Below are 26,807 nucleotides of genomic sequence, written 5' to 3'. Positions count from 1 at the left end.
ATCATTTTCACCTCTTTCTAAGTACAGTGGTACCTCTACTTAAGAACTTAATTCGTTCCGTGACATAGGAATCAATGTAAAAGCAAATACAGTAGTCCCTCGCTATATCGCGCATCACCTACCGCGGCTTCACTTCATCACGGGTTTTGAAGTCAGCATTGGCACAGATACAGCACTTAGAAGTTTGGAAGGGCAGGACAAGCGCTCAGCTCATGCTCAGAGAGAAGCTTCATTTGAATCATTTCACCACACAAACAAGCACTAGAATAATTCCAGCGCGACTCCCAAATGATGAGTGGGGCGGGGACTGAGTTCCGGCGGAGGCCCATCCCCTCGTTCAACCTGCCTCGCCAGTGCCGAGAAGGCAGTCTTTGGAGGCGCGCTTAGTGGTTGGCGGCGGCGGCGGTGTGCTTGGGGTTGTAGAAAGAGCTCCCGGCAGTGTGCGAACGAGCGAGCGCAAGCAAAGAAAGGAACGCAACGCGGCGGGGATTTCCAGACTGGGCTCGAGGGCGGAAGAGGAAGTGCTGGGTGGGTGGAGGGGGAAAAAAAAGAAAAGAGAGAGAGAGAGAAAAAGAACCAGCCGGGGCAGCTCACCAGGGACTTTCCAGCCGGGGCAAGGCAAAAAAGACAACGTTTGGCCGAACTGCTGCAAAGAACAGCAGTGGGTCAGGAATGCTCGGGGGCCGCGATTGTTTTGCCCCCCCCCCCTGTCCCTTCTTTTCCTCAGGCGCAGAGTAAGTAGTAGTGGGGGGGATGCCTCCAGGCATCCGGAGCTGGTGGGAAGGAGGATAAATTCCCCATCACGGATTTCACCTATTGAGGCCGGGTCTGGAACGTAACACCCGCGATAGGTGAGGGCTTACTCTAATGCGTACAAACCCATTAGGAAAGAAATAAAAGCTCGGAATTTGGGTGGGAGGAGGAGGAGGAAGAAGAGGAAGAGGACAGTCACTGCAGAAGGAAGAAGGTGAGAGAAATTTTTAAAAATCCAAAACTTTAAGACTTTTAAAAAAGAAGAGGGATTCTGGGGCGGTGAGGAGGAGCACGTGCCTCCCATACACCTGGTGCGAGGCTGCCTCCCATAAAACTGCACCAGAGAGAGAAACCCAGGGGGAATTGCAGGAAACTGGCCAGGCCTTCATGCTGCTCTCAAATTTCCTGGGAAATTTTTCTGGCCTTGGGTTCTTAAGTAGAAAATGATACTTAAGAAGAAGCAAAAAAAATCTTGAACACTCGGTTCTTATCTAGAAACGTTCTTAAGTAGAGGCGTTCTTAAGTAGAGGTACCACTGTAAGATAAGAATCCTGTGGCATACTCATAATTACAAAGGCAAGACAAAACACAGAGCTCTAGTATTATACACTAGAATGACTAGTGTATAAAACTGAGCAATGACTTTCGCAGAAAATTGAGTTTATAAATGATCTGAAGTTAAATAGTTAGGGAAGGACCAATTTGTTTGTTTGTTTGTTTGTTTGTTTGTTTATTTATTAGATTGGTATGCCGCCCCTCTCCGTAGATTCGGGGCGGCTCACAACAATAACAAGAACAATGTAAAAACAAATCTAATAATTTAAAAAACACTAAAAACCCCATTATTAAAAGCAAACAAACACACAAACATTCCATGTATAAACTGTATAGGCCCAGGGGAGATGTGTCAGTTCCCCCATGCCTGACGGCAGAGGTGGGTCTTAAGAACTTTACAAAAGGCAAGGAGGGTGGAGGCAGTTCTAATCTCCGGGGGGAGCTGGTTCCAGAGGGTCGGGGCCGCCACAGAGAAGGCTCTTCTCCTGGGTCCCGCCAACCGACATTGTTTAGTTGACGGGACCCGGAGAAGGCCCACTCTGTGGGACCTTGTCGGCCGCTGGTATTCGGGCGGTAGAAGGCGGTCCCGGAGGTATTCTGGTCCGGTGCCATGAAGGGCTTTATAGGTTATAACCAACACTTTGAATTGTGGCCGGAAACTGATCGGCAACCAATGCAGACTGCGGAGTGTTGGTGTGACATGGGCATATCTTGGAAAGCCCATGATTGCTCTCGCAGCTGCATTCTGCACGATCTGAAGTTTCCGAACACTTTTCAAAGGTAGCCCCATGTAGAGAGCATTACAGTAGTCGAACCTCGAGGACATGGGGGTTCTGAGGCAGGGACTTGAATTTGGACTTTCTTTTGGGTGGGGAAAACCTGGAAACTTTCAGATTCAGGTTTTCCCAGATGTGTCAATATGTCATCTCTAATAAAATGGAACTTTGACGAATTTCGAGCCTCAGAGTCTTCTTTCGTTAAAAGTGTTGCTTGGAACCCTGACACTGAAAAGTTGAACCAGTCATTTTCCAGATACATTCTTCCTAGTTCTTATGTGGTACAGACCATCCCTTGCCAAAAGCCATCTTGTAGTTCACTTAGTGATCATTTCAAATTCCAATGGACACCCCGCCAAAGATGCTTACACCTCAACTCTGAAGTTAGGGTGGACACATCTCCCCATAGTCATGTGAGTATATTTCAGATACTTGGCAGATTATGGCTGTTTGCAGCATCGTTCAATTTATATTTTTGCCCCAAAACAGGCATTTACTTCTGGGTTTGGCAAAAATATCCAATAGTGAAGAGCAGGTTTTTAATGACCATGGTAGTTGCTTAACAACTGTGGATTCATTTAATGACTGTGTTGATTTTCTTAATGGCTGCCAGAAAAAAGGCTATAAAAATTGAATTGGTCATATGATGACCCATTTTATGACTACCATAACTTTAAATTATAATGGACAGGTTCCATTACAATCATAAGTCTAGAAACATAGAAGTCTGACGGCAGAAAAAGACCTCATAGTCCATCTAGACTTTGCCCTTATACTATTTTCTGTATTTTATCTTAGGATGGATCTATGTTTATCCCAGGCATGTTTAAATTCAGTTACTGTGGATTTATCTACCACGTCTGCTGGAAGTTTGTTCCAAGGATCTACTACTCTTTCAGTAAAATAATATTTTCTCAAGTTGCTTTTGATCTTTCTCCCAACTAACTTCAGATTGTGTCCCCTTGTCCTTGTGTTCACTTTCCCATTAAAAACACTTCCCTCCTGGACCTTATTTAACCCTTTAATATATTTAAATGTTTCGATCATGTCCCCCCTTTTCCTTCTTTCCTCCAGACTATATAGATTGAGTTCATTAAGTCTTTCCTGATACGTTTTATGCTTAAGACCTTCCACCATTCTTGTAGCCCGTCTTTGGACCCGTTCAATTTTGACAATATCTTTTTGTAGGTGAGGTCTCCAGAACTGATCACAGTATTCCAAGTGTGGTCTCACCAGCATTCTATATAGCAGGATCATAATCTCCCTCTTCCTGCTTGTTATACCTCTAGCTATGCAGCCAAGCATCCTACTTGCTTTCCCTACCGCCTGACTGCACTGTTCACCCATTTTGAGACTGTCAGAAATCACTACCCCTAGGACAGTGATGGCGAACCTTTTTTACCTTGGGTGCTGAAAGAGTGTGGGTGTGCACTATCATGCTTGTGCAAGTCCCCACATCCATAATTCAGTGCCTGGGGAGGGCAAAAACAGCTTCCCCTGCCACCCGGAGGCCTTCTAGAAGCCGGAAATGGCCTGTTTCCCAACTTCTGTTGGGCCCAGTAAGCTTGTATTTTACCCTCCCCAAGCTCCAAAGGCTTCCCTGGAGCCAGGGGAGGGTAAAAACACCCTTCCCCCCCGGAGACTCTCTGGAAGCCAAAAATGCCCTCCCAGACCCTCTGTGTGAACCAAAAATCAGCTGGCCAGCACATACATGCACATTGGAGCTGAGCTAAGGCAACGGCTCATGTGCCAGCAGATATGGCTCCGCGTGCCACCTTTGGCATCCGTGCCATAGTTTCGCCATCACTGGTCTAGGACTATTTGTAATGTTCTAGGTTGTGTTAGCTTTACCTTGCAACAAGGGGCACCAACAATTGATCCATAATGCTCGAGAATTTGCTTCTATTTTCTTCTCTGATGTTTCCAGGTGCTGTTGCTCTTCTGCCCAAGAACTGTAGATGGTAGCAGCTCGTGTATGAAGGGTGTGCATTAGATCCAACAGCTGTAAAAGAAACAAAATAAATTTTAAAAACGTTCACTAGAAACAAAGAAACATAGAAGACTGACGGCAGAAAAAGACCTCATGGTCCATCTAGTCTGCCCTTATACTATTTCCTGTATTTTATCTTACAATGGATATATGTTTATCCCAGGCATGTTTAAATTCAGTTACTGTGGATTTACCAACCACGTCTGCTGGAAGTTTGTTCCAAGGATCTACTACTCTTTCAGTAAAATAATATTTTCTCATGTTGCCTTTGATCTTTCCCCCAACTAACTTCAGATTGTGTCCCCTTGTTCTTGTGTTCACTTTCCTATTAAAAACACTTCCCTCCTGAACCATATTTACCCCTTTGACATATTTAAATGTTTCGATCATGTCCCCCCTTTTCCTTCTGTCCTCCAGACTATACAGATTGAGTTCATGAAGTCTTTCCTGATACGTTTTATGCTTAAGACCTTCCACCATTCTTGTAGCCCGTCTTTGGACCCGTTCAATTTTGTCAATATCTTTTTGTAGGTGAGGTCTCCAGAACTGAACACAGTATTCCAAATGGGGTCTCAACAGCGCTCTATATAAGGGGATCACAATCTCCCTCTTCCTGCTTGTTATACCTCTAGCTATGCAGCCAAGCATCCTACTTGCTTTTCCTACTGCCCGACCACACTGTTCACCCATTTTGAGACTGTCAGAAATCACTACCCCTAAATCCTTCTCTTCTGAAGTTTTTGCTAACACAGAACTGCCAATGCAATACTCAGATTGAGGATTCCTTTTCCCCAAGTGCATTATTTTACATTTGGAAACTACTGGTAGTCCTTGACTCACAACCTTTCGTTTAGTGAGCATTTGAAGATATAATGCACTGAAAAAAGTGGCCTGTGACCATTTATCATATTAGGATTGTTTCAGTATCTTCATGGGCACATGATTAAAATTCGGATAATTGGCAACTGGCTCATATTCATGATAGTTGCAGTGTCCTAGGTAGGGTTAATGCAGGTGGGTGTGCGGAGCATTCGGTCCGGTTAGGCAGGGGGGGGAAATGCTACTGGTTCGATCCGCTTTGGCAGCTGGTGGTTCAGAGAACCGGTAGCAACAGCTATCTCTGCGCATGCTCAAAGTCTTCTGGGCATGTACAGAGGGTGAAAAAGAGTGCATGGCAGTGGTACACACACACAAATCATGTGGCTTCCAAGCCAGTAGGGAAGGTAAGTTGATATCACTGTTGGTCCCAGGGTCATGTGATCACTTTTTGCAACTTCTCACAAGCAAAGTCAATGGGGAAGCCATATGCTCTTAATAACCATGTTACTAACTTAATAACTAAAGTGTTTAACTTAACAACATTGGCAACAAAGGTTGTAAGATGGGGCAAAGCTCATCTTAGTTGGGGGAAAGATCAAAAGCAACATGAGAAAATATTATTTTACTGAAAGAGTAGTAGATCCTTGGAACAAACTTTCAGCAGACGTGGTAGATAAATCCACAGTAACTGAATTTAAACATGCCTGGGATAAACATATATCCATCCTAAGATAAAATACAGAAAATAGTATAAGGGCAGACTAGATGGACCATGAGGTCTTTTTCTGCCGTCACACTTCTATGTTTCTATGTTTCATCTAACTGTCTTACTTAATAGTTAATAATAATTCCTTCCGTCACAATTCAAAGTGTTGGTTATGACCTTTAAAGCCCTGCATGGCATTGGACCAGAGTACAGTGATCCCTCTATTATCGCGAGGGTTCCGTTCCAAGACCCCTCGCGATAATCGATTTTTCGCGATGTAGGGTTGCGGAAGTAAAAACACCATCTGCGCATGCGCGCCCTTTTTTCTATGGCCGCGCATGCGTAGATGGTGGAGTTTGCGTTCCCCGCCGCCCACGCAAAGGGGAAACCCCGATTCGGCTCCTCGCTGCTGCTGCGCTACCGAGCAGATCAGCTGCTGGGCGGCCGAAGGAACCTTCCCTGGGTCTTCCCCCTCTTGCTGGCGGGCGGGCAAGCGGCGGGCATCAGCGAGGAGCCGGGGTTTCCCCTTTGCGTGGGCGGCCGGGAAGACCCAGGTTGGGGGTTCGGGGGGGTGCTGGGAAGCCCCCCAGGCCGGCTGCGACCTTTTAAAACAGCCGTGCCGCTTCCCAGCTGAGTCCTGAAGCCAAACGTGGAAGTTCGCCTTTGGCGTTTGGCTTCAGGACTCAGCTGGGAAGCGGCGCGGCTGTTTTAAAAGGTCGCAGCCGGCCTGGGGGGCTTCCCAGCACCCCCCCGAACCCGGGTTGGCGGTTCGGGGGGGTGCTGGGAAGCCCCCCAGGCCGGCTGCAACCTTTTAAAACAGCCGCGCCGCTTCCCAGCTGACTCCCGAAGCCAAACCCGGAAGTGGTTTTTTTTTTAAATTAATTTTTTTAAAAAATCGTGATATAGCGTTTCGCGAAGATCGAGATCACGAAACTCGAGGGATCACTGTACCTCCGGAACCGCCTGCTACCGCACGAATCCCAGCGACCGATAAGGTCCCACAGAGTTGGCCTTCTCCGGGTCCCGTCGACCAAACAATGTCGTTTGGCGGGCCCCAGGGGAAGAGCCTTCTCTGTGGCAGCCCCGGCCCTCTGGAATCAACTTCCCCCGGAGATTAGAACTGCTCCCACACTCCTTGTCTTTCGTAAATTACTCAAGACCCATCTATACCGCCAGGCATGGGGGAGTTGAGACACCTTTCCCCCAGGCTTTTTTATATTTATGTTTGGGTATGTATATGTTGTTTGCTTTTTAAAATATGATAGGGTTTTATGTGGTTTTTAATATTAGATTTGTTTTCGCTGGAATATTGTTTTTATTATTGTTGTGAGCCGCCCAGAGTCTTCGGAGAGGGGCGGCATACAAATCTAATAAATTGAATTGAATTGAATAGTGGAAATTTTGGGTTCAACTGTGGTTGTGAGTTGAGAAATATCTGTATATTTGGGATGAAGTTTTCTGTTCTTATTCGTTTTGTATGAAAATAAAATACACTCTTAAAAAAAAGGAAAAGCTATGAAGTCTCTACAGGTGTAGATGAAGACACAATAAAATAAAGATCCAGAGAACTACTTACTGCAGAATGATGCCAAATACATTTTTAAAACAAAAACAAAAATATATATTTAAAATATTTCCAGATTGCATTTTGGGGGGAAAGTTCCTTTTACATAGTTTCATTGAGAATAGCTTTCGGGATATTTAATAAATTAACACCTAACATTAGAACCATACAACAAACGATTCAACAAAGAATGTTCATCCTGCATCAAGTCAGAAAGTTCAGATTGGCCCAGGAACTGTTGATACAGTTATATAAAACAATCATTCAGTCTGTCATTTGTATCTGGGGTTAGTTGGGGGAAAGATCAGAAGCAACGTGAGAACATAAAATTCAAGGATACAAGATTGAGCTCCCTTCTCTAATAATCCAATCCAAACTGCTCCTCGGGAGCAGTTGACAGAGCAGTTTGACATACAGCTTAAAGTTCTGGCCTACAAACCAGGAAATCATGTGTTCCAGTCCCACCCTTGTTCTGTCTGGGTCCCCCCAAACGCCAACACCAACCAAAAAGAGTATCCAGACACACTGGTAAAAAGCAAAGGCAGTTTATATAATTCAAAGCAAACACAGGTAACAAAAACTGTTCTTACAGACAGGAACACTATGAAGCTTCACAGAGGTTTCATGAAGGCCAGGCAATAAAACAGGATTCTTGCTGGCAAAAACAACGCTGGAGATAATAAAACCCACGCCTCCCCCAAGTCTTCCAGACTTCTAGGCCACAAGCCAAGATCAGAGACGCCGAGAATCGAAGCAAGGTCACAGAACTCCCAATTGATAACTCTCCACAAGACTGTAAGGGCGGGCCTGCCTTTTCAACCCTGCTGAGGAGAACCACACCTAAACCCAGCCGTTGCCAATTCAGGGATGGAAATACCTTTCTAATTGGCCCCGTCTTTGAGCTGCTCGTCGCTGCCTCATGTCTATTATAGCCTGTGCGTCTTCATCAAATGAATCCAGGCTACTAGCTGGGGAGAGCCCCCCCCCCCGGGGGGGTCTCAGGCTGCTCTCCCTCCTCCTCTTCCTGACGTTCCTCTCCCCCGTCTGCCTGGTCCTCCCCCTCCTGTTCACTGTCCTCCTCCTCTGGGCATGGACCCGGCAGAGATCCAGCCGGTCCCTGAGGAGCCTCAGGCTGAATCACAACAACCCTTGGCATGAAATACTGACTTGGTCTAACCAAGTTGGGGTTTTGTTTTGGGGAAAATAGGAAAGAGTAGAAAAAGAATCCAAACCTCATATATAAACTGAATAAACAAATTCTCACAGCCAACCCCCACTCAGTAAAAGACCTTGGAATACTAATATCAAATGACCTAAGTGCTAAAACCCACTGCAAGAATATCGCCAAAAAGGCTTCTAGAGTTGTTATTGGATCCTACGCAGCTTCTGCTCCGGCAATCTCACACTACTCACAAGAGCCTACAAAACTTTTACCAGACCCATCCTTGAATACAGCTCATCTGTCTGGAACCCATACCACATCTCGGACATCAACACCCTAGAAAACGTCCAAAGATATTTCACCAGAAGAGCCCTTCACTCCTACACTCGAAACAGAATACCCTACGAAAATAGACTAACAATCCTTGGTCTAGAAAGCTTAGAACTACGGCGCCAAAAACACGATTTAAGTATTGCCCACACGATCATATGCTGCAACGTCCTAACGGTCAATGACTACTTCAGCTTCAACTGCAACAACACAAGAGCATGCAACAGATTCAAACTTAATATTAACCGCTCCAAACTTGACAGCAAAAAATATGACTTTAACAATCGAGTTGTCGAAGCGTGGAACTCATTACCTGACTCAATAGTGTCAACCCCTAACCCCCAACATTTCTCCCTTAGACTCTCCACGATTGACCTCTCCAGGTTCCTAAGAGGTCAGTAAGGGGCGTACATAAGTGCACTAGTGTGCCTTTCGTCCCCTGTCCAATTGTCTTTCCTTTATCTCATATATCATATATATTTTCTTCCTTTCATATATCTTCTCCTCTATTTTTACATATTATCTTTATATATATTACTTCATGTCTATTCTCTTCCATATGTATTGTGTATTGGACAAATGAATAAATTAAAAAAAAATGTGTTTCCTGTCTGGATTACTTATAAAGTAATGAGAGCAGGATGAAAATTTAATGAATAAATAATATTCATAATTATAGCAAAGACCCCATTGACAAGATGAGCCGGGGTGGCACAGCAGGTAAAGTGCTGTACTGCAGGCCACTGAAGCTGACTGTAGATCTGTAGGTCAGCGGTTCAAATCTCATCACCGGCTCAAGGTTGACTCAGCCTTCCATGCTTCCGAGGTGGGTAAAATGAGGACCCGGATTGTGGGGGCAATATGTTGGCTCTGTTTAAAAGAGTGCTATTGCTAACATGATGTAAGCTGCCCTGAGTCTAAGGAGAAGGGTGGCATAAAAATTTGAATAAATAATAGATTAGATTAGATTAGATTTATTGGATTTATATGCCGCCCCTCTCCGCAGATTCGGGGCGGCTCACAACAATGGCAAAAACAGTACATAGTGACAAATCTAATATTTAGCAATCTAATTTACAGTTTTAAGTTAAAAAGTCCATAAAAGCAACACCAATATATATAAAAAACAAGCACACAATCAATCATAGACCTAAATAAATGACATAAATGAATGAATGAATGAATGAATCAATCAATCAATCAATCAATCAATCAATCCGATTCCGAACTGTTTCCCTTTCCCCTTCTCATTATGAGCAGGTCACACAAAGTGAATAAATGTGAATAAATATCTAGTTAACTAGATACCTAGTTACACTAGAAAAACTACAGGGAGAGGAAAAAGTCATGGCTATACTTACGTCTTGACTAACCTGTAAAGATACAGTGTGATAACTGGCAGGGACACTCTCGTCCTCGTCCTCATCCTCACTAGTGGAACGGTGCTGATGTTGGCTGGAGGTTTTAAAGTGTCTCAGAGAGTTTTCCTTTGCTTTCTTCTTAAACCGCGCTGATTTGGAGTCGTATTTATGATTTTTTCCTCTTTTCTCCTGGGATTTACACCCTATAAACACAATATATAAAAGTTTGTGAAACTTTTGAATTTTCAGAATTAATTCAGCGCATTAATACGTACTTCTTAATTCATCTAGAGCTAAGTAAAAGATAGCCCAATTAAATAAATCAGTAACTTCTGGGGGAAAGTGGTGGACTGTGATTGAGAACAGGGAACTGAAAAGTAGATCGGTTCCTATCTGGGCAAAGAGTGACACAACTCCACATAAACTGTTTTCCTTCTCCGAATGAGACTACACAAGACAACAGTCTCCAAAGGATAAGCCAACTAGAAACTGAGGAAATTGTAGTTGTAATTGGAGCCTTCCAAAGGACATTGTGTTTATTTATCTATTTATCTATTTATCTATTTATCTATTTATCTATCTATCTATCTATCTATCTATCTATCTATCTATCTATCTATCTATCTATCTATCTATCTATCTATTAGATTTGTATGCCGCCCCACTCCGAAGACTCGGGGTGGCTAACAACAATAAACAAAACAATGTAAACAAATCTAATATTAAAAATAATCTAAAAAACCCCAATTTAAGAAACCAATCATACAAACAAGCATACCATGTATAAATTCTATAAGCCTAGGGGGAAGGGAAAAATTTCAATTCCCCCATGCCTGACGACAGAGGTGAGTTTTAAGGAGCTTGCGAAAGGCAAGGAGGGTGGGGGCAACTCTGATATCTGGGGGGAGCTGGTTCCAGAGGGTCGGGGCCGCCACAGAGAAGGCTCTTCTCCTGGGTCCCGCCAAACAACCGGTCGCTGGGATTTGTGCAGCAGAAGGCGGTCCCGGAGATAATCTGGTCCGATGCCATGAAGGGCTTTATAGGTCATAACCAACACTTTGAATTGTGACCGGAAATTGATCGGCAACCAATGCAGACTGCGGAGTGTTGGTGTGACATGGGCATGCCTTGGGAAGCCCATGATTGCTCTCACAGCTGCATTCTGCACGATCTGAAGTTTCCAAACACTTTTCAAAGGTAGTCCCATGTAGAGAGCATTACAGTGTTCGAACCTCGAGGTGATGAGGGTATAAGTGACTGTGAGCAGTGAGTCCCGGTCCAGATAGGGCCGCAACTGGTGCACCAGGCGAACCTGGGCAAACGCCCCCCTCGCCACAGCTGAAAGATGTTTCTCTAATGTGAGCTGTGGATTGAGGAGGACGCCCGAGTTGCGGACCCTCTCTGAGGGGGTCAATAATTCCCCCCCCCCGGGTTATGGACAGACAGATTGAATTGTCCTTGGGAGGCAGAACCCACAGCCACTCCGTCTTATCCGGGTTGAGCTTGAGTCTGTTGACACCCATCCAGACCCCAACAGCCTCCAAGCACCGGCACATCACTTCCACTGCTTCGTTGACTGGACATGGGGTGAAGATGTATAACTGGATATCATCCGCATACTGGTGATACCTCACCCCATGCCCCTGGATGATCTTTTGCTAGTAACTTTTCAGAAAATGCCTATAAACTACTTTAAGAGGGATCTAAAATTATGAATTTAGTGGTCCCTGAGGTCTGAAAGGTTAGTGACCCCGACCGAGATTATAAATATTTCCTTGCCTTGCTATTTAAAAAAAAATATGACAATGATAATATGCATTAATAGTAGTAGTAATAAATAGTAGTAGCAGTAGTTGGAGCTTTTGGGCCATAAAGAAACTAATAGAAATCTGGCCTACCTCCATTTAGGCTGGCTTCCACAAAGATGCGAATTGTTTTGACGCACAGCTCAAAGTTCTCAGGGGTTACATGAGCTGCATCTCGCACGATAAAAGATAAGGACTCGACACACTTCATGAGAGATTTGGTATTATGAGGACCCAGGTCCATTCCCACAGTCAGACTATACTGATTCACCAGGGGAGAATTTCCTAGTCTGGAATGTCCAGCCATGGTTGAATTATCAATGTCATCTTTCCCAACCTGTGAAATAGAGATTATTCAAAGCTTAAAGAAAATAATATATTCTAACTGAAGTCAATGTACTTTTAAGATACATATTTTATTTTAAAAAATATAAAAATAGTAGAACGTAATACTGTAGATATAAACTTAGGGAAACAATAAGATAAAAAATAAAAAGTGCAGGGGGGAAAAGGGAGAAAGAGTAGTAGATTCTTGGAACAAACTTCCAGCAGACGTGGTAGAGAAATCCACAGTAACTGAATTTAAACATGCCTGGGATAAACATATATCCATCCTAAGATAAAATACAGAAAATAGTATAAGGGCAGACTAGATGGACCATGAGGTCTTTTTCTGCCCTCAGTCTTCTATGTTTCTATGAAGCCTGCTCATGCCCAGTTATCACACATAATTCCCAGTGTTACCTTAACCACTGTCGAGGGCTTAGAACAGACTTTGTGCAAGCATAATTACTTTTAACATGGAAAATGAGGGCCATGATCTTTTTATTTTTCTCCCAAAAATAGATGGCAAACCCCCTTAATTATTTATTATTCATTCATCTCAGATACATACCCTGTTTCCCCGAAAATAAGATGTACCCCGAAAGTAAGGCATGTCAGAGGTTTTGCAGAATTTGCTAATATAAGGCACCCCCCGAAAATAAGGCGTAGTCAAGTTTACATACGGTACGGTGGAAAAACATACGGTACCATTCAAAGCTGTTCATAGCGGTACCGTAATAATTTGGCGCCCCCTGCTGGCCCCTTCCATCGCTTTGTACCGTCCAGTACAGCAGACACAGTCTGCTGCTGTCTCCCCGCCATTACAGTCTCCACTACAGTGCTTAGACTGTAGCTCCTCTGGTGGCCGGAAGCTGCAATAGCGGGAGTATACTGTTGTACCATATAAGTGCCGTCGTTTGTGTGTGTGGGTGCCATACTGACAGGTACCGTACCATAATCAGTGTACCGTTCGGCACACATTCTTTGGGGGTGTCAGCTTGTCTGCCTGTGAATGTCTTATTTGAGAAATATAAGGCACCCCCCGAAAATAAGACGTAGCACAACTTTTGGAGCCAAAATTAATATAAGACAGTGTCTTATTTTCGGGGAAACACGGTATAAAAAAATCAAAACATTCAAAATTACTTACCACAAGCCAGCCACTGTTCACCACATCGACATCAGTGACAGAACGGTGCAATTTACCTTGCTTGCTGTGATCTGCATATACCTCTGAATCAGAAGTATAGCCACGATCCAGGCTGGTTTCGTTTGGGTGGTAGGAGATCTCACTGTCTGACTGAGCTCCTTAAACAAATAATTAAACAAAATGAAATGAAGCAACAACTGCTAACTTTACAGATAGCCTTCTCAACAAGAAAACCCCATTTCTTTTCTTTTTTTAATAATATTTTTATTGGTTTTGCACATTTGTATAAAACATAAAACAAACATGTGCATGTGCCCATCACCCGACTGACAATACCCACCACTACCACCACCACCAATTAGGGGGTTCAAATATTTACTAATTTATGTTCTTTTATTTCCTTAGCTCTAATTTGCATTTGTTTACTATTCAAAGAGTGGTTGGAATTTATTTTTCACATTTTCGTCACAAATTCTACTCAACATATAATCTTTCACCTTATTCCATCGTACCATCAGCTTCTCCAATTTGTTCTCATCAAAATTGTTTAATCTTATTTCCATGATTTCAAAATGAATGTGATCCACCATGTACCAGTACCAGTTCTGTAATGTCCATTTTTTAGACTCTTTCCAACCCAATACCACTACCGCTTGAGCGCTTTCCAATGCTGCAGTTTTTATTTCTTTGAAGTCTCTTAATTCTCTTTGTTTAACTAATATCGCTATTTCTTTTGTAATTGTCCACTTAATATTTAACATTTTATTTATTTCATTCTGCACTTCCTTCCAAACTTTCTGAACTTCGACACACTCCCAGAACATATGCATGAAGATTCCTTTCTTTTGGCAACCATGCCAACAATTACCTTTCCCTTTCCTCTGGAAGTGTGAAAGTTGTGCTGGTGTATAGTACCATTTATGTAAAATTTTCCTTCTCATCTCTCTAACTCTTGCATTCTTAATTTTATGTATGTTTTCTACTATTTCTTTCATTTCTCTTTCATCGATTTGTAAATCGTTTTGCCAGCATCTTGTCAAGCCTTTTATTACTCCCTCTTCCGCTTGTAATAACATTCCGTATATATTACTTCCCTGTGCTTTTGTATCGTTAATCTTTTCTTTTAATATTTTCTCTAAGCAATTTTCTTCTCTCGAAAAGGCTTTTTATTCTCACTTTTCTTTAAATACAGTGATACCTCGTCTTACAAACGCCTCGTCATACAAACTTTTCGAGATACAAACCCGGGGTTTAAGATTTTTTTGCCTCTTCTTACAAACTATTTTCACCTTACAAACGCACCGCCGCCGCTGGGATGCCCCACCTTCGGACTTCCATTGCCAGCGAAGCACCCCTTTTTGCGCTGCTGGGATTCCCCTGAGGCTCCCCTCCATGGGGAACCCCGTCTCCGGACTTCCGTGTTTTTGTGATGCTGCAGGAGAATCCCAGCAGCGCAAAAACGAGCGCTTCGCTGGCAAAGGAAGTTCGGAGGTGGGGTTTCCCAGCAAGGGGAGCCTCAGTGAAATCGCAGCACCGCAAAAACGCAGAGGTCCGGAGGTGGGGTTTCCCATGGAGGGGAGCCTCAGGGGAATCCCAGCAGGGCAAAAACGGGTGCTTCGGCTGGCAAAAGGGGTGAATTTTGGGCTTGCACGCATTAATCGCTTTTCCATTGATTCCTATGGGAAACATTGTTTCATCTTACAAACTTTTCACCTTAAGAACTGCGTCCCGGAACCAATTAAGTTTGTAAGACAAGGTATCACTGTATTTACATATTGCATTGATCTGCAGCCATTTCTGTTGACCCAAGAAATCCCATTTCCAATGACCAATTTACCTGTGTCATTCTCTGTTCTTGTAGGTTGCAGCGCTGGGGGTGGTTTCACCCCAGAACCAATGCATTCCAAGAGAGTAAAGAGTGTGTACCAGTCTTCTCCGGAGTGAATATTGGCAGCGTTGGTCTTGAGAAGCTCATGAAGGCCATATGCAATCTGGTGACTTGCCCTGTTTAACATGCTGGGTTTCATCATGAGCAAGATTCGCAAGGAGAGCAAGACCTATTCAGAGAAAAATCATGGTAACTACAAGAAACGTAAATTATACCTGTACCAGATTCATGTTTGTTAACTGCTAACAGCACATTAAAGTGTGTATTTTTACTAGTTACTAAGGGTAACTAGATTTATAATTGTATCTTTTTGTCTGGTGAAAAATCGCAAAGCTTTTTCTCCTGAATTTATTCTTACTCTAAATCTTTGGAAACAAGAAGAAAGGAAAAAGACAGAAGTAGTAATAAATAATAGATCTGCAATGAAATAGATCTCTGGTTATTTATTGGAGGTCGCTTACTTACTTACTTACTTACTTACTTACTTACTTACTTACTTACTTACTTACTTACTTACTTACTTACTTATTTATTTTGTCCAATACACAATGAGGGTTTTAGTGGGTATATATCTACATACACATAGTAAAATACATGATGAAGGTTATAGAGGGGATACTCATAGTAAAATATATCTAAGAAATAATAGAAAAGAAGATATAGTAATAGAACCTATCAATGAAAGAATAGAAGAAGAGATATAGGAATAGAAGAAAGGTATAGGAGATATAGGAGAGCAATAGGACAGGGGACGGAAGGCACTCTAGTGCACTTGTACTCGCCCCTTACTGACCTCTTAGGAATCTGGATAGGTCAACCGTAGATAATCTAAGGGTAAAGTGTTGGGGGTTTGGGGATGACACTATGGAGTCCGGTAATGAGTTCCACGCTTCGACAACTCGGTTACTGAAGTCATATTTTTTACAGTCAAGTTTGGAGTGGTTAATATTAAGTTTAAATCTGTTGTGTGCTCTTGTGTTGTTGTGGTTGAAGCTGAAGTCGACGCCAACAGGCAGGACGTTGCAGCATATGATCTTGTGGGCAATACTTAGATCTTGTTTAAGGCGTCACACAGTGACTCTGATATTTAAAGTTCATAAGGAAAACCTTCCTTGAATTAGAAGAGTGAAGAATAGTATTTTCAGAAACACATAGTGTTATGTTGTGCTGAGTTGCCACCTCTGCCGTCAGGCATGGGGAAATTGATTCCCCCGGGCCGTTTCATTTTATGTATGGCTTGTTTGGGATGCGTGACTGGTTTTTATAATAAGGGTTTTAAACTGTTCTTTTAACCATTAGATTTGTACTATGTATTGTTGTTGTAAGCCGCTCTGAGTCTCCGGAGAGAGGCGGCATACAAATCTAATAAAAAGAAAGAAAGAAAGAAAGAAAGAAAGAAAGAAAGAAGGAAGGAAGGAAGGAAGGAAGGAAGGAAGGAAGGAAGGAAGGAAGGAAGGAAGGAAGGAAAGTCAGAAAGAAAGGAAGAAAGGAAGAAAGGAAGAAAGGAAGAAAGGAAGAAAGAAAGAAAGAAAGAAAGAAGAAGAAAGAAAGAAAGAAAGAAAGAAAGAAAGAAAGAAAGAAAGACCTGGATATATTAGTAACAAGCATTGAGTCCATAAATGGGTGTGATTTAACTATGAGTTATATAACTGGGAGGCTTTTAGAAGAACAGAAAATATTAGATGCAAGAGAAACAGTCAGAAAGAAGCCACATTCCAGAGAGATAATAAAGTTGAAGATAAAGTCTGTGTAGTCAAACACTGTTTTGCATGTGGATCTATTCAACCTATCTGGAAAAAGGGCCCAGTGAGAGGTTTAAAAGGTACCAAAAGGGGAGGGACAGCACAAGGAAGAAGGAAAACACACAGATTTCTGTGGTGAAGGTAACATGCAAAGACACTAAAGATATTTGGTTGTTAGACAGTGGGGCAAGTGAGTATTATCTCCGGGACCGCCTTCTGCTGCAAGAATCCCAGCAACCAGTTAGGTCCCACAGAGTGGGCCTGCTCCGGGTCCCGTCAACTAAACAATGTCATTTGGCCCAGGGGAAGAGCCTTCTCTGTGGCGGCCCCGGCCCTCTGGAACCATCTCCCCCCCGGAGATTAGAATTGCCCCCACCCTCCTCGCCTTTCATAAGCTCCTTAAAACCCACCTCTGCCGTCAGGCATGGAGGAACTGAGATACTCTTCCCCCCCTAGGCCTTTACAATTTATGCATGGTATGTTTGTTTGTAGGTATGATTGGTTTTAAAATAAGGGTTTTTTAGTTGTTGCAGTATTGGATTTACATGCTGTTTTTATTATTGTTGTTAGCCGCCCCGAGTCTACGGAGAGGGGCGGCATACAAATCCAATAAATAAATAAAATTAATAAATATTGTAAATAACCCAAAACATTTTTTCCAGTCTGGGACCAGCTGCACAAGAATATGAAAGCCTGGCAAATGGTAATCAATCCATTGTACAATGCCAAGGAACAGTATATGTATCATATATTGGTATATTGTGTGATAAGATTTTATGGGATACCAGATTTAGATCAAAATTTGCTGAGTATCTTGCTTAAACAATGAAGGGTATGAACTAATTTTTGCAAGAGTCATAAAGAGGATGTGTGCACAAGGTTTGCAAATGAACAATTAATATGTTGTGAACCACAAGGAAAAAGGTAGCAGTGTGCAAACACTATTTTCTAATGAACCAAACTATAATGAGTTTGCACATTTGTTACACAGAAGGCTGGGTCATGCAAACTTTAAAGTATTGCAGAAAATTCCTTACCTGGCTGTAGGTATGAATGTAAAAGATTATGACATCTATTCGAATTGTGCAATTTGTAAAGAGCCAAATCAAAAATATACCATGTCAGCAAAAGAATTTAGAGAAAGTCTGAAAGAATTTTAAATCAGTGCATGCTGATTTAATTGACCGTCTATCCCCTTCGAAGGGACTACATTTGCTTTGGTAATTGTTGATAATTTTTCAAGACATGGATTTCCCAGAAGAAACAGGAAAGGACAGCCAAAGGCAAGAAAATTAAAATTTATAAGTTATCAATCAGGATTAAACGCATATAGATTTACAGCTGGACACAAAATGTGATTATTTCACTTTCTGCAAATTTTTCTGAACATGAGAATTTGGAAAAGGTACATGCCAATACTGTTAGTCAGAGGTCGCCAATGGATAAGCATTCAAACAGGCATATTAAACAGGCATTTGAGAGTGGCTCAGGATCTAAGCACAGCTTAGAGCAGTGATGGCGAACCTATGACACGCGTGTCAGCACTGACACGCGTAGCCATTTTCAGTGACATGCGGCCGCCGGAGAAACTTTCGGAGAGTTACGTTTCATCCTCGGCTCCTACACGGCCAGGTGCAGTAACCGAGGATAAAAAAATTGCTGTAGTGTAGACTATAGACTAGTGACTCTGTGCCGGAGGTCTGTAGGCCAGAACAGCAGAGCTCCGGCACAGAGTGTCTAGGCCTGGGACTTCCGCTAGGCCGAACTTCTGGCTGACGCAGCAGGGAGCAGCGGAACGCCGTGGGGGACGCATATCTGAGGTCCTGTGATTGCTGTCTGGAGGTCCTGTGATCGCTGTCTGGAGGTCCTGTTGCTGGACTGCCCCCACCCTCCTTGCCTTTCGCAAGCTCCTTAAAACCCACCTCTGTCGTCAGGCATGGGGGAATTGAAATTTCCCTTCCCCCTAGGCTTATAGAATTTATACATGGTATGCTTGTATGTATGAGTGGTTATTTAAATTGGGGTTTTTTAGATTATTTTTAATATTAGATTTGTTTACATTGTCTTTTTATATTGTTGATAGCCGCCTCGAGTCTTCGGAGAGGGGCGGCATACAAATCCAATAAATACAAATACAAAATGCCAATATATTCTTCTCATCTTTCCTAGTGACTATCTTTTCCCAATTATGACTATAACCATATTGCTTGGATCTTTACAACTTATGTTGTTTATTTGTTTCCTAGTACGGTTAATAATCTAAAACTATCACTAAGGGTTGTATCTTATGATTCTTCATGAATGTATTTTTTTATGTACACAAAGAGCATATGCACCAAAGACAAATTCCTTGTGTGTCCAATCACACTTGGCCAATAAAGAATTCTATCCTATTCCATCTATTAAATCAATACAATTGGATATTGAAATGAAAGGAGCTATAACAATATTTGAAGACGATACATGTAAACAAATGGCAACTGGTGTAGACAGGTACATTAGGCTGTATAACAGCAAACCCAAGAGAGTGAGCATTCTGCCTATTTGTTAAATGTAACTATAAATATTTTCTGATCATGAAAAAGGAGTCTGATTGTCTTATCTCTCTACTTGATAAGATAATAGAAGGAGTAAAAGCTGAATTAAAATGTCAAACTGGGAGAGAGGGGGGGAGGGAGGGAGGGAGAAAGATGGAGAGATGAAGAGAGGGAGGGAGAGAGAGAGGGAATATGTGAATACAGTGGTACCTCTACTTAAGAACTTAATTCGTTCCATGACCAGGTTCTTAAGTAGAAGCAATTTTTCCCATAGGAATCAATGTAAAAGCAAATAATGCATGCAAACCCTTTAGGAAAGAAATAAAAGCTCGGAATTTGGGTGGGAGGAAGAGGAAGAAGAGAGGGAAGACAATTGCTGTCGAAGGAAGAAGGTAAGGTGAGCACCCCCTTTTGCCTTTCCACGCCCAGATGCTCCGGGAGGCAACATCGCGCTGGATGTATGGGAGGCAGCGTGTGGGAGTCACCACAGCAAAGTGGTTTATTCCCTCTCCAAGCGCCCAGAGAAAGGAAAACGCTCCGTTCGCTCTGGGCTGCCAAAGCCTCCTTAAATGCCACCTAAAGGCTCCTCTGGCAGCCCAGAAAAGCCTAAGATGGCTGGGATTAAAGGGGGAATGGCAGGAAACTGGCCGGGCCTTCATGCCGTTCTCAAATTTCCTTGGAAATTTTTCCGAGCTCGGGTTCTTAACTAAAAAAAAATTCTTAAGTGGAGGCCAAAAAATCTTGAGCACCCAGTTCTTATCTAGAAAAGTTCTTAAGTAGAGGCATTCTTACGTAGAGATACCACTGTATGTCCAACAGATGTCTTGCAAGGACATGGAAAAATTCTGGAAACACTTCTCGTGTTGGTGAAAACAAAAACGAAAAGGAAAGGCAGGAATTCTACCCTTAACATATGGGCAATGATACTTTTAGTATTGGAACATTCCCAGTAATTGACACTAAAAAATGAAATTAGTCCCTTCAGATTCAGAAAACTGTCATATCACACAGAACTGTAGTTACCTGGGCACTTATGTCTTCTCTGCGCAGAAGTCGGATTGCTAATCTCAATAGACCCACTACCGCTCTTTCCACTAGGCAACAGTATTCCATAGCATTAATACATAAATGGTAAAGATGATCTCGCATTGCCTGCCAAACGAAAGTCACACGATCCCTATAAAGAAAGAGAAAGAAAAATAGTATATTGTGCGGAAAAGATAAACCAAAACACAGGCTTTATTCCAGGCAGTTAATAATTGGAATTTGTGATCAATGTATGAGAATGATTTATTCAGAGCCAATTTGGTTAAGGTGCTGGCCTTAACTAAGGGACTGTAAGTTCTGGTCTTCCATTAAGAGTCTACGGAGAGGGGCTGCATACAAATCCAATAAATTATTATTATTATTAATTATTATTATTAAAGCATGGAAGCCAGCTGGATGATTTGGGACAACCACTCTTAGCCCAACTCATCTCACAGGGTTGCTGCTATTGTAACACAATTTCTCTTGAGTTTGATTTTTGAGCTTTTTAAATTTATTTCATTTTATTAATTTGACTTCTATGCCACCCAACCCAGAAGAACTCAAGGTGGCTTACAACAGTGTAAATTACGCGTGTGTGTGTGTGTGTGTGTGTGTGTGTGTGTGTGTGTGTGTGTATGTATGTAGAAGCCGGGGTGGCGCAGCAGGTAGAGTGGTGTACTGCAGGCCACTGAAGCTGAGTGTAGATCATCCCCGGATTCTGAACAAGAACTTATGACAGACCCACGCATGTGGAGAATGATGCATAGAAGAGAACAACTGAAGGATTATTACAGGAGATAAGTGAGGCCACCTGTGGTTGGGTGGGGCTGCTGTAATTAGTGCTATAGATAAAAAGAGCAGCGTGCTGATTTAGCTTTGTGAAAGTTTATCTGATTCATAGTTTGTCAAGATCGTGGTTTTGCTGTTTTCCCTGTTCAAGACTATGTGTGGACTTTCTGGACTTTGGAATTTGGACTCAATTTCCCAGTTACTGGGAGAGAAATTGGATTGCATTTAACCTGTGCCTTGTGTGTACCACAAAATCCCTTTGACATTTAAAAAGGGAGTTTTTTCTGCTTTTCTGTTGATAAAGACTTTTGGTTTTCCTTCTATTGTGTGGTGTGTGTCTTTCTGGACTAATTACCCTGTAATTATGGTGGTTGGGACACGCCGGCAGAACAGTAATGATCTATAAAGCCCTATATGGCATGGGCCCAGATTACTTGCGGAACCGCCTTCTGCTGTATGAGTCCCAGAGACCGGTTAGGTCCCAGAGTGGTCTTCTCCAGGTCCCGTCAACTAGACAATGTCACTTGGCGGGGCCTAGGGGAATCAGCTCCCCCCGGAGATTCGCACCACCCCCACCCTCCTCGCCTTTCGCAAGAGCCTTGACTCATCTATGCTGCCAAGCTTAGGGCGATTAGATCTCAGCCTCCTAACCGATGAATGTTTGTATGGTTGTTATTTGAATGGGTATGACTGATTTTTAGCATAACTAGGGATTTTAGATTGTTTGTTTAGTTTTAATTACTTGGATTTAGCTACTGTATTCTGTTGTTTTTATATGTTGTAAGCAGCCCCGAATCCTCGGAGAGGGATGGCATATAAATTCAAACAAACAAACAAACAAACAAACAAACAAACAAACAAACAGCCATTTTGAAAGTGATGTAAAAGAATTAGAAACTGGATGGTAGGAAGCCAGATGACAAAAAGAGAAATGGTGGCAGTATTAGATAATTATGCAACACAAATTTAAAGTATTCGTAAAATTTATACTATTTTAAATATAAAAATTGTATTCTTATTTGTCAAGTAGTTTAATTGTTGAAATGATGAAGTTATGATAGTCTAAATGAAAACAGAAATTTAAGATACTCCGCTATTTTTATTTTTTTAGATAAGAAAAATGTATATATGTATACTGTTAGGCATTGATGTTGTGTTTTTATTCATATATGTTTTATCTTAAGGTGGAGAAAAATAAAAAAAACTTTATACCCAAAAGAATGAAATAATCAAATCAGTTGTTAGGCATACTCTTCAACCTGATAATTTACCTGAATTTCCAGTTTGAAGAATACTATCAAATAAAACTAGCACACTTCCAGAGGAAAGGAAAAGGAAATTGCTGGCATGGTTGCCAAATAAAAGGAGTTTTTATGCATATGCTCTGGGAATGTGTTGTAGTTCAAAGATTTTAGAAGGAAGTACAGAATGAAATTAACAATATGCTAAACATTAATTGGATAATCACGAAAGAATTAGCAACACTAGTTAAACATGGGGAATTACGAGAATTTAAAGAAATCAAAACAGCAGCTTTGGAAAGCGCTCAAGCAGTAGTGGTACTAGGGTGGAAGGATAGTAATAAATGGACAATCCAGAATTGATACTGGTATATGGTGGACCACATCCGCTTCGAAATTATGGGAATAAGATTAAATAACTTTGATGAAAATAAATTGGAGAAGCTGATGGCACAATGGAATAAGGTGAAAAATTATATCTTAAGTAGAATTTATGACGACAATGTGAAAAATAAATTCCAATCACTTTTTGTATGTAAAGAAATGTAAACCGGAGCCAAGGAAGAAATTGAAATTTATTGTAAATAATTTAACCCCCTAAATGGTGGTGGGGTTTATTGGTGTTGGGCACTTTTTCTTTAAGATTTTTTTGTTTGTTCGTTGTAATAAAAATTTAATAAAAATATTTTTTTTAAAAAAAAAGAATACTATCAAGTAAAATTGAAAGTCCTCAACATTTTTTTTGCCATGTCAAAGAGTGAAATGGCATCGTATGTGGCTCACCTATTTTCCAGCACGATCCTCAACAGCATCTCCAAACAGAAAGCGCAGTCTTCTTCATCATAAGTTTCTTCATCAGGAGACACAGATATAAGAGCCTGTAGCAGCCAAATAATATTCATGTATTTAACATTGGTATCAAAGTGAGGACAGATACAATAAGCTGCTACAATTATCATGGAAATGAAAAGTCAAAAAAAGTTTTGTAGGCGTAATAAAAAAAAGTTTTGTAGGCGGGGGAAAGATCAAAGGAAACATGAGAAAATATTATTTTACTGAAAGAGTAGTAGATCCTTGGAACAAACTTCCAGCAGACGTGGTTGGTAAATCCACAGTAACCGAATTTAAACATGCCTGGGATAAACATATATCCATTGTAAGATAAAATACAGGAAATAGTATAAGGGCAGAGTAGATGGACCATGAGGTCTTTTTCTGCCGTCAGTCTTCTATGTTTCTATGTTTCTAATATTTTACATTTATTTTTTAACATTTGTCAGCATAAATCAGTGATTATAGGGGTCTTGGTTCCTTCTGAATAAACAGGAGCCAATGAAGCTGTTACAAGGCTGCTGTGAGGAATATTCTCTTTTTAAAAAAAAAAATTATTTTATTGATTTTCTTAAAATAGACAAAACTGACAAACATACATTTAACATAAAAATGGGGTTGTATCTTCCCCGCTTATTCTAGAAGTAAAATTTCGATACAGAAAATGAATACATTCAAAAAATACTTAAATTCAACTTGTTGCTTTAAATGAAAAGAAGAATTTTGTTTTACCTTATATCAAAAATTTTCATACGTAAACTAGTTCTAACATCACTCTTAAATCATATCAATGCTAATTCTAACATAAATCTTAATTCATATCACTACTAATATAATTCTCTTATTTACTTATTCGTTATTTTAATGTTTCTTATTATTTATCCATATATATACACTTTATTCCATATTTCATAATATTCTGTTTCTTCTTGATCTTTTAACCGTCTTGTCATCATATCCATTTCAGTGCAATCTAATATTTTCTCAATAACTTCTTCTTCTTTGGGGATATTTTCCCCTTTCCAATTTTGCGTGTATATTATCCTGGCCACGGTCAAAATATGAATAACTAGGTGTAAAATTTCTTTCTTATACTTCTGATTAGTTATTCCCAGTAAATAAAATTCCGGGGTTATGTCTATCTCCTGTTTTACTATTTCTTTTATCATTTTTTCTATCATTTTCCAGTATAACTTGACTTTACAACATGTCCACCATTGATGATAGTAAGATCCTATTTCCTTCTTACATTTCCAACATAATGGGGAAGTCTTGGGAAACATTTTTGCTATTCTATTTGGTGGAAGGTGCCATCTGTAAACCATCTTAATTTGGTTTTCTTTTAGGGAAACTGATTTTGTCATTTTCCAATTTGAGGTCCAAACTTTTTCCCATGTATCTATATCAATTTCTTTGCCAATATTTTTGTGAGGAATATTCTCAACATCTGCTAGAGAAAGCTACTCAACTTCACTCAGTTGGACTGTAGCTGGACAAATCCCTTGAAAGTGATCAGAGCATATCTGAGGTCCGTTATTTGGAAAGAGTTAGCTGGTTCTAAAGAAGTGAACAGAGATCTAATGGGTGTGTGAGATTGATCATTTGTGTTCTGGATCCATGCCCCTCCTAACTGGTTGAATGGTGGCATGTAAGCGGAGGTTAATACTTTTTTGCACTTTGAAGGAGATGGGGGTATAACTCTTTCTCAAGAGGTTATTCTTGGTCTCAACTGTTTTAGACAACTTTGATCCAGTTTCCAATCTTCCCTTTTTAGGGAAGGCTCTTGACAGGGAGGTTGATTTTCAGCCATAGAAAGTCATGAAGGGAGTCGTGGAAACCCAAATAGTTTTGGGTTTGGGGCTTCTAACTAAGTCTAGTCACATGTCACATTTGACTCTGAATGGGGTTGCATTCTCCCAGATGGAACTGATGTGTAATTAGGGAGTCTTCTTGGGCTCATGCTATTGCTTGATAAACAGATGGCAGCTGTGCCTAGGTGGAGCTTCTGCATGATCTACTAATACAGTGTTTTTCAACCAGTGTGCCGCGGCACACTAGTGTGCCGTGAGACATGGTCAGGTGTGCTGCGAAGCTCAGAGAGAGAAAGAAAGCAAGAGAGAAAGAAAGCAAGAGAGAGAGAGAAAGAGAGAGTGAGAGAGAGAAAGGGAACAAGAGAGAGATAGAAAGCAAGAGAGAGAGAAAGAGAACAAGAGAAAGAAAGCAAGAGAGAAAGAGAGAGAGAGAAAGAAAGCAATAGAGAGAGAGAAAGACATAGTGGTAGGGAGGGAGAAAGAGAGCAAAAAAGAGAAGAAGGAAGGAAGAGAAAGAAAGAGGGATGGAGAAAGAAAGAAGGGAGAGAAAGAGGGAGGGAGAGAGAAATAGAGCGAAAGGGAGGAAGAGAGAGAGATTTTTTTTTGTCCAAACCTTTTTTAGCCCCCACCCTCCCCCCGCTCAATGTGCCCCCGGGTTTGGTAAATGTAAAAAATGTGCCGCAGCTCAAAAAAGGTTGAAAATCACTGTACTAATATATATTACACACACACTTTCAGATTTGCAATTAATATAACCTTATGATAAAGTAGAATAAACCTTATGATAAAGTAGAATAAAGTAGGCACTTTCAGATCACAGAGAAGGAGAGAGAAAGGTAGTGCTTTTTACATTTTGTATTTTTTGAATTAAAGGAGGTGGGGCAGATATTACTGGATGTAAGGGACAATTTTATTGGCAGTTTGAGTTCAAGCTGTAAGGGACAATTTTATTGGCAGTTTGTGTTCAAGCACAGACCACTCACAGATGAGGCTGGGGCAGGACTAGACTGGGAAGGATAAAAAGGAGGGGGAAAGCCATTTTAAATTGCACTTTCAGATCATAGAGAAGGAGAGAGAAAGGTAGTGCTTTTTACATTTTGTATTTTTTGAATTCAAGGAGGTGGGGCAGATATTACTGGCTATAAGGGACAATTTTATTGGAAGTTTGAGTTCAAGCTGTAAGGGACAATTTTATTGGCAGTTTGTGTTCAAGCACAGACCACTCACAGATTAGGCTGGGGCAGGACTAGACTGGGAAGGATAAAAAGGAGGGGAAAGCCATTTTAAATTGCACTTTCAGATCACAGAGAAGGAGAGAGAAAGGTAGTGCTTTTTACATTTTGTATTTTTTTGAATTCAAGGAGGTGGGGCAGATATTACTGGCTGTAAGGGACAATTTTATTGGCAGTTTGAGTTCAAGCACAGACCACTCACAGATTAGGCTGGGGCAGGACTAGACTGGGAAGGATAAAAAGGAGGGGAAAGCCATTTTAAATTGCACTTTCAGATCACAGAGAAGGAGAGAGAAAGGTAGTGCTTTTTACATTTTGTATTTTTTTGAATTCAAGGAGGTGGGGCAGATATTACTGGCTGTAAGGGACAATTTTATTGGCAGTTTGAGTTCAAGCACAGACCACTCACAGA

General features: G+C 41.3%; 1 protein-coding gene across 2 annotated transcripts in view; it reads right to left on the bottom strand.

The window, feature by feature from the left end:
• GBF1 (golgi brefeldin A resistant guanine nucleotide exchange factor 1) overlaps nucleotides 1-26,807 on the bottom strand; it is a 154,114-nt gene that overhangs the window by 13,017 nt on the left and 114,290 nt on the right. The window contains exons 28-34 of one of the 2 annotated variants that reach the window (XM_070752118.1): nucleotides 23,305-23,399; nucleotides 20,486-20,639; nucleotides 15,133-15,352; nucleotides 13,296-13,453; nucleotides 11,915-12,158; nucleotides 10,017-10,219; nucleotides 3,936-4,086 (exon numbers count right to left, since the gene is read on the bottom strand). In XM_070752118.1, the coding sequence (XP_070608219.1) occupies nucleotides 3,936-4,086; nucleotides 10,017-10,219; nucleotides 11,915-12,158; nucleotides 13,296-13,453; nucleotides 15,133-15,352; nucleotides 20,486-20,639; nucleotides 23,305-23,399 (1,225 nt within the window). The remainder of the gene's footprint in view (nucleotides 1-3,935; nucleotides 4,087-10,016; nucleotides 10,220-11,914; nucleotides 12,159-13,295; nucleotides 13,454-15,132; nucleotides 15,353-20,485; nucleotides 20,640-23,304; nucleotides 23,400-26,807) is intronic. The other variant, XM_070752119.1, reaches the window with a different exon arrangement.

Source organism: Erythrolamprus reginae, chromosome 5, assembly GCF_031021105.1.
Source record: "Erythrolamprus reginae isolate rEryReg1 chromosome 5, rEryReg1.hap1, whole genome shotgun sequence".
NCBI lineage: Eukaryota > Metazoa > Chordata > Lepidosauria > Squamata > Dipsadidae > Erythrolamprus > Erythrolamprus reginae.
The sequence above is the reverse complement of the archived record's forward strand: the minus strand, read 5'-3'. Positions and strand labels throughout refer to the sequence as shown.